Below are 23,510 nucleotides of genomic sequence, written 5' to 3'. Positions count from 1 at the left end.
TCATTTAGATGTTTGTTACCTTCACCTGTCTCAAATTTGAATTTATATGTTAAGAGCACTTCAGTCTTTACTGGAAAGTTGTTGTCTTTTTCATTTATATGTTTGTTAATAGGGAAGACATACTGACCTATCCAACACTCCAGCCTGGCACAGGGGGATGTCTTGACCACATCAGGGGGGTCCACTCCCACATTGAGACACAGAACCAGAGCAACACTCACAGTCTTCATCTGTAGGGACACACACACACACACACACAGCATGTAATCCTGTCATTCAGAAATTCTTCATTTAAGATATAAGCTCTCCTAAGAAACCATGTATAAATAAATTTGTCTAGAATACCTTTGCACATAAAGTTTTAATATATATTTTATGTGCTTTAACTTTGAAACACAGATTGAGCAGAACCCACAAATATCAAAACAGAAAAGTATAACGCATATTACTGGCAGCAAAAGTGAATAAAGACATAAACCAGAAAATGAAATAAAGTGAACATTGATTTGTGGGTTATGTTGCCCATCCTGACACACATCATCAACCCCTGGGAGGCAGCTTAGGTTACCTGCTGTGCAAATTAAATATTGAACTAGCAGGGAGCCATTACCACCTGAAACACTTTCCGTTGTGTCATGACAGACGTCAAACTTTTTGACGCTGTGGATTCATCCTGAAGACTCTAATGAGCCTGAATCAGGTCACCTACATAAAGAGCTGAACTTGCACTAATCTGTATGAATACATTTTGCAGATGTAAAAGAATAGCATTTATAGAAAAACGTTTGTAAAAACTGAAATGAAAATATGTTTCTTTGCCTATGCTCAATAATTGTTTGTTTGAATGCAACATAATGTTTTCCTAGCTGTCTAGTGCTCTAAGACAGCAATACTGCAGTCAAGTAATTATTTTTCAGGCCACATCAATACCTTTTATGAAAATCCTCATTCAATACTGATTGTATTTTCTGATATTGATTTACTGAAACTGATTTATAGTCCACACAATATTGTTTATTTGATCATAAATGTTGCCAAATCAAATGAGTTCATAAAAACTGTATTAAAGTTAATCAAGAAAAGTAATATTTGTTCTAATCTTCTCTGTTATGACTGTATTCTTATCAGGGACTTGTGTTTAACGGTGTCCCTTAACAGGGCTACCACCTGCTATGAACTTTGGGTGCTCCAAGTTTTTCTATATCATTGCCTCTGTATTGATAAGAGTCTCGTTCTTGGAAGGTGCCACTGACATGGTTGCCATTAGCCACACATACTCTCTTTGTCATAGAAAGTGCTTCTTCATTTAGCTGTTTCTCAATCCTGGATGGCATCATTCACAAAGTTCATAGTGGAAATAGTCATGTATACACTCATGTAAACAATACTTTCTATTGTTTCCCTTGCTAGTAGAAAGTATTCCTAGCTCAGTGCAGCTGTTTCTTTTTACAGGGATATGCAAGGGCTATTGCTGCCTTTGACTATACGTGCTCAATGCTTCTGTGTTGAGCTGTGCTCTTCTACCTGGATGGCCCAACAGATGGAGTTATTGCTGCCTTAAAGTTTGTGTATTCTCCATTTTCTTTTATTGAATCAGAACATAATAAGAAAGAACAAGGTGTGTGATAACCACTATTATTGCAACATTCTCAAGTTGTTTTCTGGTACCATTATTTGCTAAAAACTTAAAGAGGACTTTAATATGTAGGTCATAACAGCACAGCCAGGTGACCTTTTATAAACACTGTAATGTAGAGCCACTGAGCATGTGCTGTAAGTCTGCTGTGGGTTATGTGCAACCTTCTGGCTGAGCAGGTTTTTGAGGCCTGTTATTGTGAAACTAATTAAGACCCCCTGTGTCTTCCCACCAAATGAGTAAAAGGTCAGTATGCTAGTGGGACTCAGCAGGGCTACACTTGACATGTACATGCAGCCTTATACACAAAGGCACAGTAGATTACATCACTTCATTCATTTAAGCTTGATTTTTTTTTTTCGCACCATGCCCTTTTCTTCCCTGCACGCCGAATGTCAAAAACTATCCTCATGAATGGAAAGTTCTTTGACAATTTTCCAGTCAAACATTTAAAATAAAGGAAACAGCTATGCTACACAACCAAAGAGTGGTGTACAAATCCCTCTGCCATTGAATCTTATTTCATAAAAGATTATATAGTAAGATACAGATCTTACTATATAACATGTGCATCTATCAGTTATTAAAAATGGCAAACTTTGCTTGGCAGACTTTAACATAAGACCTGAGAAAATAGTAAAATGTACCTTTAAATAAACTTTTAGATAAAATCATTTTTAGCGGTTTTACATTTTAAAAGAAATATAGCCTCGGTGCTCGACAATTAATTGTCCCAGAAATTATTGTGATAAACAATAACATTGTTGTTTTGAGACAATTTTCAATTAATATAATTATAGCATAATAATACAAGTAGATCCCCTTAAAGATCAATAAAACTGTAATTTCTACAGATCACTTTGAGCATTTTAAATGTCCAACAGCACTAATGAAAATAATAACCAAAAATAATAAGTGAAACTGAGCAAAAAACCCCAAACACAACCAAAATAATAAAGTAAATGCATTATGAAGTCTATGTCAACAAAATTGCTCTTCAAAAATATTAATCACTGATCTCATCCTCCAGCTAAAGAAACAAAAAGAAAGGGGTAAGTAGAGACGTACCAGAGTGAAGCCTTTTGTTATTCACTCTGGTGGAAATACAGACAGGAGGAAAACAAACATGTATGCAAATTAAAATGATTGAGCTCATTCTAATTTATCATGCAGTTAATTGATCTATTGCTTATTTTGACTGGCTTACTTATTGACAAGGAAAGAGGTTTGCTGGGGCTTGCCAATCGTTTCAAGTACCGTTTTAGCCATCACAGTATAAAGTGAAAATTTGCCTGATTTATATCGTGGCAGTTATTGCCATTTAAAAAAGCATAAAGAATAAATCCAAAACCAGATGTCTTAGTGTTTCTTGTAAACAAAAAACAGTTTTTTTTTTATATGAAAGCGTTACATGAAGAAATTGTCTATAATTTTGTTTTATGCACGCTACAAGCTTACACTGTCAGCGAAAAGATGTGGTTTAACACAGTGTTTCCCAACCCTGGCAGTCAAGGCATGCTGCCCTGCATGTTTTAGGTATTTCCTTGCTTCAGTCCAGCTGATTGCAATTGATTAACATGCGTTTGCTGAACTGCAATCAGTTGAATCAGGCGCATTAAAGCAAGGAAACTTCTAAAACCTGTAGGACAATGTGCCTTGAGGACCAGGGTTGGGAAACACTGGTTTAACAAGAAAGAAAAACATGAGATTTGCCCTTTAAAATACACCATCTGAAAATGGCAGGACAGTTTGGAGAAATATGATCCGGAAGTCCACAGGGGAAAAGAGAGATGTTTCTGTCATTCCAGGTAAAATGTCAAAGCAAACTGCTGGGAAAATTGTAAGGTCATTTCCCTTTTTACGTTAATCTGAGCCAGCAAATGCCAGAAAAACCTGATAAGTCGCCAAATATCAGTCACATCATTAAAGGCCCAGCGCCACAACAATGTTAATCATGATTACAATTAAGTGGCTCACTACAGGAAGATAGTTAAAATCCTATTAAAACAACCCTGCATCTGACAGAGATAATTTACAAAACATTTGATTCTCATTTGCACTCAGATACAGCAGATAAATGTGGGATATTTCTCAATACAACGTGGCATTTGAGTATGACAGGACACAGATGTGCTCCACATTATTCTCATTGATTTATACGCTTGTTTATTTTGAACCATAACACAGACACACGCACACAAAAACAACAGAAACAGGAAGCCTTCATCAGCCTTCATAACTTATATTAACAAAACAGTTTGTGCCCCGAGAGAAGCTGTCAGATTTAAATCGTTGCTGATTTAGTGGGGTGAAGTGACCATGAGCATAAAATTGACTTAAATCAATAACAAATCTGAGTGTGAGCAGCGACATAATGAAGAAAGGTAATCTCATCCATAAACTTTATGTCACAATACAAGATCTCAAGAGCTACAATTATCTTTTTATAAATAAGCAACAAATGCTGAGTTAAAATGTATTGCAGCTTACAATGCAAGTATCACACATTTGACATGATGAGATCTAGCAGGTAAATTTAAAAAATATACCTGCTGTTCCTCCAAATCTGTGAAAACTAAAAGTCATATAATCAATGTCATGGTACAGATATGTGTCTGCTTTATGGTTATGACATCAGAATCTACCTCAAGATAAAGAAAACTTTATTGAAGGCATCTTTGGTTTGTGCAGAAAACTTTTTTTTTCTTCCCACTTGTTCTTTAGCTGTTTAATCTTCTTCAGTTGAAACCAAATGGGCCGACTAAAAGCCTAACTCCTCTCAAGTGTGCTCTCAAGGTATCTGCCCCACCCTCTCTTTTCACTTTGTGCTCACAACATGTTTTCATTTGGTTGGAAAGCCCACTGGTTTTAGGTCCTGCATTATAATACGTATGGAAAACCCTAGGGACTGTTTTTTTCTATGCATAGACTCCACTGGACAAGGCAATAATAAATTACACAATGTCTTTTATCAATGTTATGCAGATGAGAATCAGCTGTATTAGTCCTTTATCTAATAATGATAATGTTGTTAGTGACTGACATGTGAAAGTATAAGAGTGATAGAATCATCAGTTGAAAATATGGGTCAATTGCAATCAAAACCCTCAACACAGTATCGTATCAGTAACACAACATCAAGTATTTCTAATATTGTGCAGCCATACTTTCAAAACTGATCATACTTATATAACACACCTATATTGGTATATATGTATGGCTTTTCTATTATCTGCTTAAAGTTCAATCAGTCCAAGTGCTTCAAATGTTGAACTAGAAATTACGAAATACATAACGTTCATTATCAAATGTGTGATAAGAAAAGTTTAGCTCAGCTAAAATAGGAGGCAACAAAACAGGTACAATCTTGTTAGCAAGCTGTAGCGTAAATCATCTTACCTTGTCCTAATCTTGCAGACAAATTATCCTGTGCCACAAAGGTGTACTGTGTGCTCCCTCTGTACTTTTATTACCAACATTTGTTACTGAACTGGAAGAGCAGAAAATCTCCCCTAAAATGTATGCAGAGGCTCATCTGCTGGGATTTAATCACCACTTGACCCAGAACAAGATTGTGGCTTATTTGATGGCCTGACCATCAAATAAGTCATTTTTACATTAATCGAATGTTTCAGCCATTCAACAAGGCTGAAACAAGCCTTGTTGAATGGCTTGTTTCAGCCATTCAACAAGTTTTCTTGTTGAACTAGATCATAAATGAGAAAATACAAAACACAGAGAATTAAAAGTATTAGAAGGCAAAGAACACCGCGAAACCTCTTCTACGCAACTGCATTTTTGTGTGTGCATGCATGTGAGTCTCTGTTTCAAGCCTGTGCATTGAAATTGGATGCAGAGCTCTTCTTGTTAATGACAACATGTGACTCCAAGGGATTTCCCAGCCTTTTCCCTCAGGGGGCTTTTTAGACTCCCATTCAGTCCGCATCAGGGCCCGATCAATGACTCCTGATTAATCCATTTATCGGGTGGGCAGTGAATGAAGGTTATTAAACCAGTGGTGAACATCAATCTTCCTGAGTCGTTCTGTCACTAGCAGAAAGCAGGAACAGGTAAAAAATTGGACTGAAGTTGACAAAGACACCATTAAGAAGATGAGAAAATCTGGGTTTAATTCCACCATTTTCTACCACCGTTTAATCAAATCAGGCTTTATGTATGTTCATTTAAAATTCAAGAGGAGAAACGCCAAAGTTACAGTGTTATCCATTGTTTTATAAAAGCATCTATGCACTGGCTAAGGCAACAATTCAACCATCCAAATATAAAAACAAAGGTTATGCTCCAAAAGTTAATTTAACATAAAAATTGTAATCTCAAAGCATCTTACATGACAACTGTCCCAAATAATCTCATGTAATCAGCTTCAGTTTATTATGTCAGTTTGTAAAAAGGTATACATTTAAGGAAGACCAGCTTATTGCATGGAGGCAGTGACTTTGTCATTACTGGGCAAGCATGTGGTGACAGTGCAAAGGAACAACTCCTTTTTAAACAACAGCAATCCTTCAGTATGGACATATTGGACACAATCAAAACAGATTTTATTGTCTTAGGAGTTCCTTCCTCCTTAGGTAGCTGGCCTTATAGACAAACATGGAATGTTTGGGGAATTTAGGAGACCAACTAAACCAAAAAATAAAGACTAACTCCATTATTTTCGTAAGTAAAAACACCAGATAAGTCTCATCTTTCAGGGAGATGGATAATACCCCATCTCCCTGAAAGATGATGTACAAAGAACAAAATTTGAAATTGTGTTAAAATATCCAATTAACCAAATCTCCCTGCAAGAGGTTGCTCAGAGGCTTTTTCCACAAAACTGATTACAATGCATCTTTGTGTCTCTATCACAGTGAACTCTGACTCTGCCACACAAAACTGCAAAACTAGAATCAGTTTCCTCCCACAGTATGAAAATAGGGGTACAAACTGACAAAGAGGCAAACAGACCGAGAGCACATCTTACCATAAACAAAGAAGACCAAGGAAGATTATGCTACGTTTTAAGAATGATACAAGTCATGCACACAATACAATTTATGAAAATCCTACAGAGGTATAAAATGTGCAAGCTTCACCAAGCAGCATACATAATTTAAGGATCATCAAAGCCAGAGTGAGAGCTGCATTCAGTATTCTGCTCAGCAACTCTTCAGCAGGATGGGAACTTGCTTTGATCTGAAGCTCTCTCCGCTTAAAACCCAAACACTCTCTGCTATAACGCAACACACAAATATAAAAATCACTACTATCTAATTATTATCAACAAATTGCAAATACATTCGTGTCCCTGTGACTGAAAGTCCATACACTGCCTAATGAACTGCATGAACCTGATTGAATTCAACTAATGATACAGCACAGACCACCAGCCTCATTTCCACATTATTACAATGGGCTGAATATTGATGACCTATCGATTTCATTATTCTGAGGTAGAAACAACATGTGTGAAAGCAAGAACAGAGGAAAGTGAGTGAGCTCTAAATCAGCTCCTGTTGCTCTGAGAGATAAATAACCCGAAGATGCAGCAGAAAAAAGGGAAAAATAATGAGATCACGCTCAGCTAATTATATATTCATAGACAGTTTTAATTTGGTACCAATAAATTTAAGCCCATCTGAAATAAAAACAGGAAGTAAGGTATTATCTGAGCAGTTTTACTTTCAAATCAAGGTTTACATTTGCTTATCATTTCTTAAACAACCATGTTGAAAGGCACATCCAGTGGTTGTAGAAAATATGTATGTGTGTTTAAGGATATTATCACCTATAAATAATGTGTTTAGCGAACAATTCACATTTACAAACATGACAAAACCTGTCATTGATATTTGAAGTAAAAAAAATACCCTTAAACCTTTCAAAACAAAAATGGTCTAATATCTACTGATGTTAAAATAGTCTGATATGTAAATTTAATGGAAATGAGAATATCATTTATTACCTTTATGTATTCTTATTCTAATCTGCAATCCAGTAGCTACCTCATTATTGAAATGTTGGTAAATAGCTTTCCTCCGTGTGTGGTGTAGAGCTCTTCTTAGGCTCCATTTCTTGATGCAGTGATGGACGGTGTAGTGAGGTAGAGCCTTACTGAGGTACAGTTTGGCCCCTTTGGCAGTATTGATTTTGGTAGTGTGACTGTTTCTCATGCAGAGCTGCCTGAGGGCTTGAAGGTCACAGATATTTCCAACAATGGTACAAGTCTTAGTGCCTTACACACTGACAATCCCCCAATCTCCCCGAGTTCTTTTGCAACTGACTGCACTTCAAATGTGGGAAGATCTGTTTCTTTGTAACGTATTTCCACCAATTACATCAGGGACAAAGAGCCGGATGACAGTTTTCCGACCAAAATGTTTGGTGACAATCGCATTTAATGAGGTAATGTAGGTGTGTGTCGTCTGCATAATCCAAGACGGAACAATTCAAACTAAGATTCAACATGGAGTCAAAGTAGCATTTCAAATCAACATGGATGATTTTATTTCCCTCTCGCTGTCTCAACTGAATTAGCTTTTAAATTAAAGATTCCTCAAATCTGAAGAGAAAGAGTGATGCTAAGCAACTGGTGTGCACAACTACACAAGCCGTCTTTCTATATCTTTAATTTTACTTTCTAGGCCTTTCAAGGTTTTGTCTTGTTCAGGGTCAGATCTTCACATATTTTTAAGCCATTCCTTTTATCTGACTCCTTTCAAAAACAATTGAATATTGCTACATTTATGAGCAGCTTTATCAATAAATAACTAAAGCAAAAATAAAAACTGAAGAGATGTATAGGTACTGTGTAAAAGGCAATCATCTAATTGGATCTTCAAGCACACAGATGAAAGGAGGTTGTCACACAGACACTTCCTTAGCAGTTTGGCGATAAGGCAGCAAAAACGACCCCCTGCTAAAGCTGCCTCTGGCCGTTCTCAAATCACCACTCAGGCAGCTCAAGACAATTTGCGTTGTCATAAATAAAACCAGCATTGTGGAACCTCAGGAAGTTTGGTGCAATGCTGACATCAATGACTACACATAAAATGTGAGTTGGATGCCCCTTTCTATTCTTTCTAAACCAAAAATAGGATACGAATTCAGTGTCACATTCCTCTTGTTTGCTTCATCTTCTCTTCAAAACTAATTGTGCTTACTATCATTCATGCTTTAAGAGGGCAGTGTTATGCAAAGTCAACTTTTTTAAGCTTTATGTCATGTTGAATTCTTGAGTTCCTGTAGCAGCTATTTGGCGCTAATTATAGGATCTTGTTCTTAAATCTTTAGAGCATCTGGATAAACAAACAGCACCTACTCTATACAACACATAAACCAACTGACACTTTTATGAAAATTATCATTACAGTCTTGTCTCTACTTCACTAGTTGACCCAGAACCATGACATCGGTGGGTTGACTTCAGCTTGCTCATGCATTTGTCTCACATCAATCAAAAAGTGCTCTGATTGATTTTTAATATTGAACAATGTATTATGTCAGTAAACTCCTACAAAAGTGAGCATCCAAATTAAAATAAGTAACATCTGTTTTTAACGCCCAGTGCAGACCAAAGGAAGAAAAAAAACACAGCAGTGATGGAAACATTCACCACAGCATTGACTGCTAGACTGTAGCAGGTGAGCTTACAAAGAGCCAAAATGTCTCATTTTGCAACAACCTTCAGCTGAGATCAATCATATGTCTGGTTTGATGTAAAATCTCTCAACCACGTTTGAGAAAAAGACAGACTCAAAGTGATCTTTACAAGTTAACATGATCATTATGCTGGTTTCTTTTAAACTATAAAAAATATCCCCAATACATAGTTTGAGTCTTCATCAACATTTACTTGATATTTTCTCTTAAAACCCACTCTCAGCTGAAATTAGGGCTGACCTTTGACTCTGTTGCACAACACTGATAATGTGCAGCTGTTCTGACTGAAACCTCTTCTCAGAATTGCTTTCACTGGCTCAGCAAATGCACACACAGGCATGCTTCAGCACAAGTAGCTCACACACCCACGGCGGCAAATGCACAGACAAGTCAATCGCTTTTTTTGTTTGTTTTTCTACAAGCCTAACAGGGGAATACAGACAACACTGACCAATGAGGCAAGTAATGGTAAAACCTCTGAGTCGTCCTCTGTGTGTGTCTGAGAGACCTTTGATTTCCCACAGTGCAGAACATCACTGAAAGACCACTCATAAGCCTTCTGCTGCATGCTGCTCTCACCAGGCTTAACTTCTAGTTTATCACTTTACTAGACATGGGAATCTTTGCAGATAATAACCATCATTTCAAATCAGCCAGAGCATAAACATATTCTCCTGATAACTGAATCCAAACTCTATAAAGCAAAAAACTTTTTGTGGGAGGTTTGCCTGAATCGTAACAGCAAAACAAAAAGGTGAAAATTACAATCCACCGGCTTTGATTGTCATTTAGGTTTTCTGTTATCAAATGTGTGCTCTCGAAAATATCTCAAACGTCTTTTTAAGAACACCATCTGGACAGTTTCAGAGCAGTCTTACTGCATTTACTTGTTAAATCAAATTCAAATCTCTCTTGCATAAAAAGCTCTTACGCACCCAGTTCACTTTCAAGAAATGTGTCGACTTCTCACAGGTTAATAAATGCAGGTCTGTGGTCTGAAAATGCCCTGAGTAATAATAAAAAAAGAATGTTACAGAGTAGATTTAGCATAACTTTTTGATAGGAATGTCAATTTCCCTCAGCCTTTATTACCTCTTTTGAATCAATAGCAGCCTAACATTTAATGATGTCTTCATTTTCCCACAGCTCGACACTTCTGCGAGGGCCGTGCCGTTTAATTCAGCTCGTGTCCTAACAGCAGACGTGTGTTAAATTTTCATATCGGGTGAATTTCTGCAATAGGCTCAGAGTTTCCAGGGCCATGTATGACTAAGTGACACTTGCCATCATTATAACGGTAGCGCCCCGTAGCAGAGAGGCAATTCAATAATCGAGTTAGTAACTGAGCAGTGGATCAAACGACAAATCATGAAGGAGAGCTATGAGGTTTCACCTTTAAAACGCTGGATAAGTAGCCTCCAGCAGAATGAAATGAATTAGCACTTTAGTAACGAAGCAGAAAGACAATGATGAGCCAGTTTCCTGGTGAAGAAGAGCTATCCGTTTAAACACAGACAGAAACTTTTAATTGAATTGACAGAGCGAACACATGTGGGACCGGACAATAACACCACCTCCCCTGCAAGTGTTCTGTCTAAAGATACTGCTGGTATCTGCTGATCTTAGTTCAAAAGCTAAGCGCTTTTAGACTGAGACAGCATGATAACAAAGAACATGGCAATTAGTGATCCTCCAAGGCGCTGGTGGATGAACCTTGCCTCTGCAGAGCAGACTGATATCACAGTGTCAGGTCTGTCAGAGAAAATGGAAATAAAAGTGTTTCAACATGTCACAATTTCTCTTCTCATTTAATTAAAAACTTACTTATTTTAGTCATGCAATCATAAATTTTGGCTCTGAAAAATGTACTCATCCTTGATAAATTGTCAAGTTTCCATAAAAACAAAAAAAAAACAATTTCAAAACATTTCCCAGTACATTGTTACATTTATCTAAAAGAATCAACTGAAAAATAAACAAATGAAGGATAAATCTGAAATTGCTTTTTAAAAAAATTTACAATAACTTAGTGACATACAGTAACTGTGCAAAAACCTCAACTTACAATTTGGTAAAGCCCATTTTGATTCAATTCAGCATTCAATTGTTGACAGGAGTCTATCAGGATCCTAACTTTTTTCTTACCAAACATCACCAACTATTCCTCGCAACCTTTCTCCCAGTCAGATTGTGAGAATATCTCTTGTCCTGAACTCTTTTCACATGATTCCACACATGTTTTGTCAGACTCAAATCTGGCTGAGCTACGCCAAAACTGTCGGAGCAGGAATACTTCCCAAGAGTTGTTTTTAAGGGAAAAGATTTCTGGCGCCAGAAAAGTCGATCTGACCCAATTTTATCTGGAAAGTACAAAATGTTGGAACAAAACTCGGGTTGGAATGTAATCTGTTTAGATAGATAAGAACAACAATTATTATTGTTTTGCAGTTCTGAGATGCAGCAGATGTTCAGCTGAGAGGTCAGAAAGAAATTCGTGGAAACTCCAACACTGGCTGCCCATTGACTGAGTGTGTGTTGGAGTTTCCACAAATTTCTTTCTGACCTCTCAGCTGAACATCTGCTGCATCTCAGAACTGCAAAACAATAATAATTGTTGTTCTTATCTATCTAAACAGCTTACATTCCAACCCGAGTTTTGTTCCAACATTTTGTACTTTCTAGATAAAATTAGGTCAGATCGACCTTTCTGGCGCCAGAAATCTTTTCCCTTAAAAACAACTCTTAGGAAGTATTCCTGCTCCGACAAAACCAGAAGACAATCTCTTATAGATTTTGCTGTCTTCTTGGACATATGAGGATGATCAAAAGATATATTTCAGTGGTAATAAAAATGTTAATATTTATCTATATTGTTAAAAGCTTCAGATCCAACTAAAGATAATTAACAAGAGAGTTCATCGTCAGTTCAGCTTTACACTGTGGCCGGCATCCTATTCTGGTGACAGGGTTGAGGACTGACAGTGTCAGTACTTTGTGCTCTGACTCTACCTACCACCCCACCTGCACCATGCTTCATTTGTTATTAAAATCAATATAATATGTTCAGTTTTATAATAAAAATCGGAATAAAAAATCTCACGTGACAAAGCAGAGGAAGGAAATTACTCAGAAAATGATTAAGTTTCATTAAGATTTCAGTAACACAGACTCTCTCACTGTCTTCATCCATCATAAATGTTGTCCATTGTTCCAGATTGAGTCGCTGACGGAATCCAAACATGCAATTTGAATTTCGAGAATACTACTACTATATCCGCATATTAGTTTATTTCTTTTAATTTCAGAGATGTTTAAAGTAGTCAATTATCATCATCTCTCAGTGAATTCCTCTTTTTCAAAGTTTCTCTCCGCAAATGAAAATGAAACCTTCAAAAGGAAAAACCCGTTTCTCTCTCTGGCCCTGTCGAGATGATGCAGAGATTAACAAGCTAAAGGTTTACCCTGTCTTTCATCCTCCAGCTCTGTGCCAACGCCTTGGAGCCCTCGATCTTCTCCAAGTGCCTTTTCTTCATGAAGGTCAAAGGAAGCTTCCAGTCATTCATGTCTGCCTCCTCCTCCTCAGTGAGCCCCACAGCCGGGGAATGAAGCAAATCCGAGTCCATTTTCATCAGGGCCCTGTACGGAGTTAAAGGCAACAAATATGATGAGCCTTTGTGTGTAGAACAGTTTGAAAATGTGTTTATCTAGTAAATAAGCATAAGAATAATAAGTCAAAAGTATGATTAAAATAGACTTGATGTTTGCTAGTGCCAGATCTGGACAGATCCGATCATATTCTCTGCTATATGGCCACTTTTCCACACTTCACATAAAACCAAAGGTTAGAATTGCTCTAAAAATCCCTATTAAAAACAGACTTAATTTTACTTAAATATTTACCACAAATTTGATTTCAGTTTCTGTTATTCAGTCAAAACTTGGATGAGCTTCCTCTCATGAAGTCACCACAAAGCATGTGAGTGCTAAAAACAAACCATCAGGCTAAAGGACATTATTGCACAACAAGGCCGGAGCTAAAATGACTCCAGAGCCACGTCCATATACATCTGTTTAAACGGGAAAGTGAATCATAAATAGTACATCTGTCAAATCTGAATGTAATCACAGTTGGATCATGGATCCTTTAAAGAATGGTAAGAAAAAAAAATCACAGACAAAAACAGATACTTAAAGGTTAGGATAAGACTACAGACTGAACTGTATTTAGCTTTTGGTCGATCAAAAACGTTCTGCCTTTCTTCTGAGCTATTCTTTGACGTCATTCTCAATAAAAAGAAATGCAGAACTCAGTATTTAAAAACAGATTTTTAAAAAACTGAGAAATTTAAGGTCTTTCAAATTAATTCTGAAAAAAAATTCTACAGAAGCCGGACCTCTCTACTGCATCTGCTTTCAAAAACAGAATGAAAAAGTACGAAAAAAATAAACATCTGGAATAAAAGAAGCACAAAAAATTGGGAAAAATTATCTAAATTAAATTTTACATAAAAAATTCATCAAAACTTCTCAACCACATCAGTATTCATTTGCATGAAATCTGGTACATGAAAACTTTTAAGCAGTTAAAGTCTCATTTTTCAAGCAGCACATAAGGGAATTTCTCTACTAAAGAATCATTAAAAGTTATTTAAAACAATAATGCACATTTATGGATACAATTTGTTACTGAGGGGCTGCTGTATCAAAGCAGCCCCTCAAATTGATACCATTGTCCACATTTATTAGAAAGAAATAATTAAAGTAATTCAGTTCATTCAGATTATTCTCAACTCTTGGCTCACACAGTAACATTTTCCCAGCTTGCTTTAGAAATGACCTCAGGCAGTCTAAATGCAATGTAGTGTTTGTACACTGATAAAAGTTATAATACTTAAGTCAGTTATTACCACTGTCTGCTGAGTTTTGACTTTACAACCTCACATTGTTTGTATAACGATAAAGTGACATTCACTGATCTGCTATAAATTCTCCTGCTTAAATAATAATGTCAACTGACACCAAACCAACATTTGGCTCACAATTACAGTGATGTGCAAACTTCTCATCCAAAAATGGGGGAAATATTACACAACAAATTAACCTGCCAATCATATACTGTATGAAATGGTATCTATGCTTTCCTGAGCTTGTATGAAATGTTTTCTATTGACATTAAAATGGCTGCATTTTTTTAAAGATAACGTTTCATTGGGACACAAAATTCCTGAATTGATGTTGAGTCTAGATATGTGTAGACTCAACATACATGTAGCTAGGTCATTCAAAAAGCTAAATTACCTCCTTGGCATATCAGCAGCTTTTGCAAAGGCCTAGTCATTAACAATTCATTTGAATTAAGTGTGCTGGAGCAGGGATGCATCCAAAAACAGCAGGACAGAAATATTGAGGGACTGAAGTTACAAACTGTCTGTAACGCTTTGCTATTACAGACAATTTGCTTCCTCAGCTTTTCTTGAATGCAAAAGCAGAAACCATAAAAACATCCAAGCATTGCAATGTTGTCCCATAATTATTTTCTTCATAATTATTAAAAACATATTTAAGCTATTAGAGTTGCACCATATATGGAACCATAACTGTTTGCTGAATATTAGTGTGCAATATCATAATCACAAAGAGCTGCATGGATGCTATTTTTTAATGACATAACTAATAATGTGTTGTTTATGCCTGTAACAGATATTTGTTAATATGACCAAGATCATAAGGTTGATTGAGATTAGGTGGGGACATTGTGATGATGAAAAAAAAATAAACATTTGTTTGTTGTGAAAGTACATTGGAAATGATTTGCTATGAGAGACAGAATGGAAGTAGACAGGTGTAAAACCGCAAAACTTAAGACTTTGTTGGACATTACTGGTGGTCATACCTAACAAGATGAAAGCTTTTTGTAAAATAATTTCAACAATCTTAAGCTAAATAATTTAAGGAATCTGCTTTCCATTTTTCTAGCAGGCAAATACAACTTGAAGATGTCATGACACATACCAGATGCCTGCTGTTGGGGGTCACATGTACCAATATTCATCTCCTGCTACAACTTTGCCAAACAAAAGCTGCAGGCTGCATCCAGTTAGCTCCACTAGCCGGCTAACTCAGCAGCTGCTCCGCGCCGGTGCTGCTCCGACAGCCGCTATCAGTTGTCAAAATGCTATTTTAAATCCCTCCGTGTGGATCCTACAGCAACACGAGGTGAGAGGTGAACGAGGAGAAGCAGATATGCAGAAATGTCGGCCAGTGTTGTTAGCGAAGCGTGCAGATGCGTACCTTGGTGCGGCGGGATTATCAACCCTGGATGGGGAAGCAGCTCTCCGTCTCCGGACGATGACAGACACGGTGGCGCAGATAATCCTTGTCAGGAAACTGTAGGGGAGCGTCCAAAGCCGGTACAGGAGGTCGAATCCGTCAAAGGCGAGCTGGACGGGTGCGTGTTTGCAGGGGAACCTGCGGTTCCTCTCCCCGGGGCTCTTTGCTATGGGACGGGGCTGGAGACGAGGCCCATCTTCACACGGACAGTCTGCCACAGCCACGGGAAGAGACGGCCACACTTATCGATGCTGGGGGTCCCGCGGTGTTGCCCTGCAAACCAGCGACCCGAGAAGCTGATTTGGCTTGAAGGTTTTCTTGAAAACGACACACAGACCCGAGAATATCTCCGCAGAGGCACTTCTTCAGCACTTCAGCAAGGGCGCAGCCATGTTGGGTTCGACCCAGAATGCACCCGAAGCTGCCGTAAAACGTCATCGCCGTTTCCTGTCACGCACCAAAACAAACACACACCGACTGACACACCAACACGAATTAACACTCAATTCTCAAATTAAGTGGAAAAAAAAAAAACTAAATTAAATTAAAAATTTTCTGAGTGCGGCATGATTTTTAGGCCTTCCCCTTTTATTATGAGAGTAAATAAAACCCTGGGCAACTACCTTTAGAATAAATGCTCTAAGCTCTGGAGGCTTCAGAGAAAGCAATCATGGAGACCAAATAGCACACCAGAAAATTCAGGGATAAAGGTGTGGGGGAAAAATAAATTAAATTAAAATTAGATAGACCTGTGCCTAAGACAAATGAAAACAGAGGACTCCTTTATTCTCTGCCTGGGTCAGGTGTTTACATTTTTTTACTCTAGAACAACAAGAAAGAAGGTGCAGAAGGCTATAGTTGTTATTATGATTCCAAAAGACCAAACCTTTAAATAAACATGTTTCATAAAAGAAAAGAAACATTTATATTTATAATCTATGAAAAGAGTTACTGAGGCTCACTCTACCAGGGTATAGTTCTAATAATATTTTGGCCTTTAAGTTTGACAACAGAAAAACAAACAAATTTTGTTGAAATTTGTTGAAGGTTTTTTTTTCTCATGCAAAAACGTTGAAGACACATTGTAACAGAAAGATACAACCACATACGTGATGCTCACATGACATTTCTACTTGTTCAGTTGTTTTTCTCGTGTCGATTTGATTAGTTGTTAAATATTGGCAATATAAAGTACTTTCTATACACTTTAAGTGAACTTGTTTCAGCTGTTTTTCTTCCACTAATTGATGCATATTGATTGCGTACAGGTTTGTTTTTCTCAGAACTTGCGTGAGTCAGGTGAGCAGCGTGTTTACATGTGCTTTGACACTTATTTCTCAAACAGCGGGCGCTGAAGGTTTTGTTACTGAAAGATGACCTGTTGAGAGGAAAGAGCTGCTGCATCTGCATCCTGAAGCAAAATGTGGCAGCAGACTTTATGTACTCGCTCAGGTCGATCATGACTTCACAGTGTGCCAGTTAATTGAGAGAGTACAATCAACGTGTTTACCAGTTTGTTCTCAGTCGATGAAGAAGTTTGCTCTAAGGCCTTGATGAATTTCATTAAGCACGATGCAGTCTATCTCAGACACTAATGAAACACTGATGACCAGCAGCTTTCACTGGGCTGTCAGTGCATTGGGAAATGTAAAAATCCAAGATGGATGGGGAATTGAAATAGGGGGGAAAGGGGGAAAAACACCTTTGACACGCCTGTTGCTTGGAGCTAACTCATTGGTACATTTGACCTCATTTGTTCCTGCTGCCTTCAAGGCTTCAGTGTCTGCTTCTGCAGCAGAAAACCAATCCAATCACTTGGGTGCAATAGAGGTAGAGACCCCGGGTTGGCTGTAAAGGAACTAAAGGGGAGCTTGGTCTCCTTTCCTCATTCTTATTCGCTCTCCTGTCACACAGTGAACAGCATGACAGCCATGCTGGATGCTGGAAGCTCTCGCTAAATAGGACAGGAGCAGGAGAGGCTAAAAATCCCGTTTCCTCAGATTGATTGCTGCAAGGCAAGTGAGAGAAAAGAGTGATAAATGAATTCAACCAGGCTGGTGTTCATATGAAGAAGCACTGCATTCATGTAATTCACCAGTGGGCTACAAGAAACCAGAGATACTAGAGCTGCAAAAGAGCATCAATCTTTTTAAAGGATGTATCTCCACTCAGCGCTGTCCAAACACTGTTTGCGAGTATTGTTTGTCAGCGAGTATTAAACTGTTTTGGATACACATTCTCAATAAAACAAAAATGACTTTCTGTTTATAAAGGTTAATACTGATTTCTTTAATGGTTCTGTGTTCCATATCAAAGGTCCGAAACCAAACTTAAATAGCAGGCAAACAAAGACCAATGTTAATTAGACTCCCAATTTGTATTTTTATGCCATGTTTACAGAATATTGATAAAAACATATTGCTTCTGTGATTAATGCTTTGGGGTAGCTAAATGATGATAAGTATTTATTCTGTGATTGGCTCTGCTAATAACTTTAGCAATGAAAATTCAAATTCCCTAATTTTGTTTTTGCTATCAATTTGAACGTATTCTCTCCAAGCAGTGGGAGCTTTCATCATTTTACGGTAAGTGAAGGGAAATAATTTTAGTATCTTAGTTTGCAAGGCACATAGAGGGTCTTCAAACATGTTGACTTGGAGGGGCTGGACACTGATATTCAGTACATGTTTTAAGTCTAAAATAAACAAAAAACATTTCTTAACACTTTGCAGTTGTGCACTAAGCTACATTAATCTTTGAGATTAATGTAACAAAAATTTAAATTTTTGTTTTGGTAATGTGACAAAATGTGAGAAGTTCAAAAGAGTATCTATTTGCAAAGCACACAAATACATTTGGGTTGTGTAAGCGCCTTGTGTCTGGAAGGTTGTGGGTTCGAATGTTTTCCTAGCATGTTTAGATTCTTTCGAAGAACCCCAGCCTCATCACAAATATATGCATGTTGAGTTCTTCTTATTCCCCTTTGCTGATGTAGGTATCTCCTGTCCGAAAGCATAATCTTCTCAGAAGTCCACTCTAACCTACTACAAAGCAAATCTAAAAAGGATGCCATCTTTGAGTTCCCAGGTTTAAAGTATAAATGTGCTGGCTTACAAGGTTGCATAATTATTTAAAATCGACCCTGAATGTACAAACCCACACATCACAGATTTTACTATGTCATGAATTATTAAATAAAGATGAGGCCAAAATGAAAACTAATTGCTCTGCAAAAAGCCTTGTACATGTACAACATTAATAAAATCTCAGAATTTAATGGAAATTGTTTATTTTTTATGCACATTATTATCCTTGAAAGCTCACTTTCGTCATCATATCTGAGACATCTTGATGACTACGGGGAACCTGGGGCCAAAACAGACACCAGAATAATTCATCTTGTTTGATGAAACTTAACCAGTTCTTTCTGATGAGAAAAACACAGTGTGGGGAGAGAAATAATTTCCTAATGAACTGTATTTTTTTATGTGGTAGTTATTAATTTGACAGCTGAGTAGATTTAGAAATGAAGGGTTGTTAAACAAAATGCAATGTTATTCATATCTGAGTATTCAAACGCATTAAAACAAAAAGATAAAGGCACTTAGAATTTTGTTGTGTAATATGATCTGTTAGTCTTTTCAATAAGGCTCAAATTAAAACCAAAAGCATATAGCACATTGATATGAATGAAGAAAAAACTTCTTGTTTTGCTTTTTCAGTAACTATGGAAAATGGTGAAAATTTGCACTTTTGTCAGGTGTGCATAGATTTAAGGGCATAATCTGAAATATTAAGTCATTTTATAACATTTTTATTTTTGAAATAAAATAAGAAGTAGAGAAGTGCAGAACCACTTCTCTACTCTTTCATTTTCAAAGAAATGTCAAAAATGACTTCATAAAATCTTCAAAAGCTGCTATTACTTAATGAATGCTTCATACTCAGACTGACAGAATAATCAATATCAACTTAGGAAACCGTTCATTCATGACAACATATGGCATCACAAGCTTTGATCAATACATTCATATGGCGCCATACTGCAGCCTGTCAGCTGCTTAAATCTGGTGGTTGTTTTGTTCTTAATAAATATTGAGATTAAGACTTCATCAATCTTTTTGAACTGTTTTTCAGGTTGCAATCGAAAACAGTTAATGTCAAGTTTAAAAAAAAACTGAATGCACAATTAATTTCTTTCCATAGATTTCTTAAATCCACAAAGGGTGGAAAATCAACAAAACTTAATTAACTCTACCATTTCTGCCTTGAAGAGTGATCTAATATGCAGCCAGAAAATGACAGAAACTTATTTACATAGCTATAAAATTTGTGTGCATCTGAGAAAACCTTTCACCAAATTAGAATGAGTAATTTGTACATATAAATTAGACCCGATGTTCAGTGAAAATCCTAATAAATTCAAACTTGCTGAACCAATTGTTGGTTTTAAAATCATTGGATTTTATATTGGATGATCTTCCCCATATCATGATAAATGGCTAAAATTGATCATAGAAAAAACAAAATTCATCCAACAAGGGAGCAAAAAATAATTAGTAAATTTGTATTTACTGGGTTAAAAAAAGGCGATTGGATTCATTGAATGGACAACGTGATAAACCTCTCATGTGAATTTTACAATGACTGAGAGTGGTGGAAAGAGAAAGAGGCAGATGAGAGCCCCTTGACCTTGTGTTTTGGAGTGATACCTCCAATAATGGTGCTACTTTCTGTTCCACAAAGCCGGCAGTGAAGGGCTTTGCAGCACTTGAGGCTCATTCACACAGAGGCACTGATCATGACGAGCTCTCAGGGTTTTTGTTCCTCAGAGAAGGCCAGAGCAACATGCTCATACTCATTAAGTGAACAAGCTCACACTGTGAGATTGGAGGTGAGTCTACAGCAACAGCTCCCGCTCTCCACCTTCCCAAAAAGATGGAGTTGTGGGCATTTTGAAGTGCTAGAACAAAGGGGGGGGGGAGGGGAACCTATCATGGACCACTTAGGTGACTGAGATTGTGCTGCATTTCATGAAAAGTCAGAAAAACACTCATAATACACATGGCAAATGATTCAAGTGGACATGACAGATCAAACCAGGGACCAACAAAGAGTTTTGTAGTTTGTTGTTTTCTGTTTTTAATTAGATCTGATCATTATTAAAGCTACTTGATGAGAAAAGTGTCATAAGAATTTCAGAATTCAAATATATTCGGACATCTTGAGTAATTATGAATTTATTGAAGATTTTTGTTTTTGATTATCCAGTCAAGTATGTTGTTCATCTAATCCTAAAATACAAAACAAATGCAGACAACATGGGGAGAGAGATTAAGGGAAATTGGCCCAATTTTAGAGAAAAGCTCTAAAATCTGCGGCAGATCAGTTTTAGCGAACCATCATAACTTCAGTGCATCTTGACTGTATTCAATAACAGAAATGTTAAAGTGAGAAAACAGTAACAGTAACAATAACTGTCTCAAGCAACAGCAAGAGCAACATCAAGTTAAATATTTAACGTAGCACTTGGCTGAACTATCTCTGCTCTAAGCTTTGAAAATCAAGACCTTCAAAATTCATCTTCTATTTATTTACAAGTTATAGAATTAAAAGGACATTTGTGTTAGTAAGCCAGACATGACAATAAGAGGCCAAACATGACAATAAGGCTCTTCAAGAGCTTTATTATTCATGGGCGGCGATAAACTGCTCATGAATATAGGAGAAACTAATGTCTCCTATGGCACTGAGATCTCTGAGCCGTGTTTCAACAAGATGCATAATTTAGATCTTAGACAAATATCTCTAAATCTGAAAAAAGACGCTTTGCTTTGATTCACTAGATCAAAGGAGACTAGAAAAGAAAATAGATCAGTTTGTCTATAAAACAAAATAAAAAAGTAGGGATTTGGAGTCAGACTCTCAGACATATTAAACTCCAACATAACAGAGATCATGACCAAAAGACTTATTCTGATTTAAAAGGAGTCTTTTAAAGTTTTGTATTTAAACCATCTGTTAATCCTGAAGAACCTGGCATTTATCCTCACTCGTTTTCCCCTTTCAGTGAACTGGGTTCAGTTCGTATTAAACTTACGAGTGAGAGTCCAATCTCTTTTTGGATAAAATAAACCCCCCACGGAGGCAGCGTTGCCGCTGCAGAGAACTTGTATTTTACAAGTAGACACTTGGTGTAATTGAGAGGGGATATGCCAAGAGTGCAAACACTACCGACTTCCACTCTACTGCTTCACAGGGTTTCATCTTCACAATGTTATTGAGTCCTAAAACACACCTGCTCCCACAGAGCACCGGTCTCACTCAGGCCACTAAACACCGAGTCACTCGGCTTGGTTTTAATGCTGCGAAACTTTGTGGAAGCTGCTGCTCCATTAGGGGGCACCATAAAATTAACTGGGGGCATTTATGTTTGTTCATGTGTTGATGATCCCACAGCACACCACAACACATTTCTCCAAATGACAGAGTTACAGGACTGCTGGTTGCAATTCATGTCACATCATCTCTGGAGTGCAAAACATAATGCAAGATAAAATGTTCTTCTCTTCCCTTGCAACATATGATGAAATGTGATGAAAAGTCATAAAATTGAATAATTCCTTTTAAAGTGACAACCAACTGCAGCCTAGTTTTAGTTTTCTTGTCTAAACCAACTCTGAATTAACAGAACCATCCAGTTAAAGGACAAATGTGACTTTTTAGCACATCTCAATGGTTTTGGTATATTAGGAGAAGAAGTAGACCAAAATATATTCAAATGACTAATCTTGTATACCTCTTTAACCTATTACCATTTTTCCATTTGCCACAAATAGGGCCTATATTTCACTGGGAGATGACAGAAGGTAGCACATAACTGAAAAGTGGAATGACAGTAATAGATACTTTGCAAAAAGTTTTGAAAATCTGAAGGCCTCTCTGTTGTTCTGTTTAGTCCCACTGAGTCAGAACTGCACTACCAGTAGCAAGTTTTGGGCAAGTCTGAACCAGCTTTGCTTGCAGGCTGATTTTTTCTCCCCCCCTTTATTTGGCTCATGTTCCACTGAAGCCATGGTTGTACGAGTCATGATTTTATGCACAAATGTGAACCTCTTGCTCATTCCCAAGTCTTTTACACCTTTTAATAGGTATACTTCTAGGTTTGTTTTATATTTCTAGGGTTGTTTTATATTTAGTTCCAACTCTAGCCAGCCTCCATGCCCCACATCCACAGCATGATGCTACCAATCCCATGTTTCAATGAAGGAACAGTGTACTCAGAGTTGTGTAGGCTTTGCAACACACATACATTTTGCATGTTGAGAAAAGTGTTAAGTTATGGTCTCCTGCGACCAGAGAACCTTATTTCACAAGATTACTTCTCCAACATCACTTGTGGCAAATTAGATTATCTTCTCCAGATGTTAAACTCCTCCAATGTTTCTTGGTTGTTACTTTGATTCATTTTATTTAGGGTTATCAAAGTATAGGGGACTGAATAGAAGTGGACTCTTCACTTTTTAGAGCTTAATTTGAACAAAAAAGAAGCAACTGAAATTCATGAGTCATTTTCTTTCCACTCTGTACTATCTGCGTCTTTCTGTAAAAAGTCCATGAAAGAGCATTTAGGTTTGTGGTTGTATATTAACATTAATGTTAAAAAAGAAAATTTTGAAAGGCTGAGTTGTCTTCCAAAAGCTTGCATAAAAACTTTTATTGACCTATTGGAATAGTCAGCAGAGTAAATCACTTGACCACATAGAAAATGACTCATAAAGTTTATTTAAAAAAGAGCCGAAATCTTGTAGATCACATCACACTGCACTTCCATTCTCATTATGTTCCCAGTGTTGGCCCTGGACCTGTGCAGAGAAAG

General features: G+C 37.1%; 1 protein-coding gene across 4 annotated transcripts in view; it reads right to left on the bottom strand.

The window, feature by feature from the left end:
- Window positions 1-16,023, bottom strand: part of rptor (regulatory associated protein of MTOR, complex 1) — a 141,255-nt gene extending 125,232 nt beyond the window's left edge. For all 4 annotated transcript variants that reach the window (XM_055041000.1, XM_055041002.1, XM_055041001.1 and 1 more), the window contains exons 1-3: window positions 15,593-16,023; window positions 12,763-12,937; window positions 128-230 (exon numbers count right to left, since the gene is read on the bottom strand). In XM_055041000.1, the coding sequence (XP_054896975.1) occupies window positions 128-230; window positions 12,763-12,930 (271 nt within the window). In that variant the 5' untranslated portion in view covers window positions 12,931-12,937; window positions 15,593-16,023. The remainder of the gene's footprint in view (window positions 1-127; window positions 231-12,762; window positions 12,938-15,592) is intronic.
- Between the last annotated feature and the right edge of the window lie 7,487 nt (window positions 16,024-23,510).

This window comes from Poeciliopsis prolifica, unplaced genomic scaffold (genome assembly GCF_027474105.1).
Source record: "Poeciliopsis prolifica strain line A6 unplaced genomic scaffold, Auburn_PproV2 SCAFFOLD016, whole genome shotgun sequence".
Classification (NCBI taxonomy): Eukaryota; Metazoa; Chordata; class Actinopteri; order Cyprinodontiformes; family Poeciliidae; genus Poeciliopsis; species Poeciliopsis prolifica.
The sequence above is the reverse complement of the archived record's forward strand: the minus strand, read 5'-3'. Positions and strand labels throughout refer to the sequence as shown.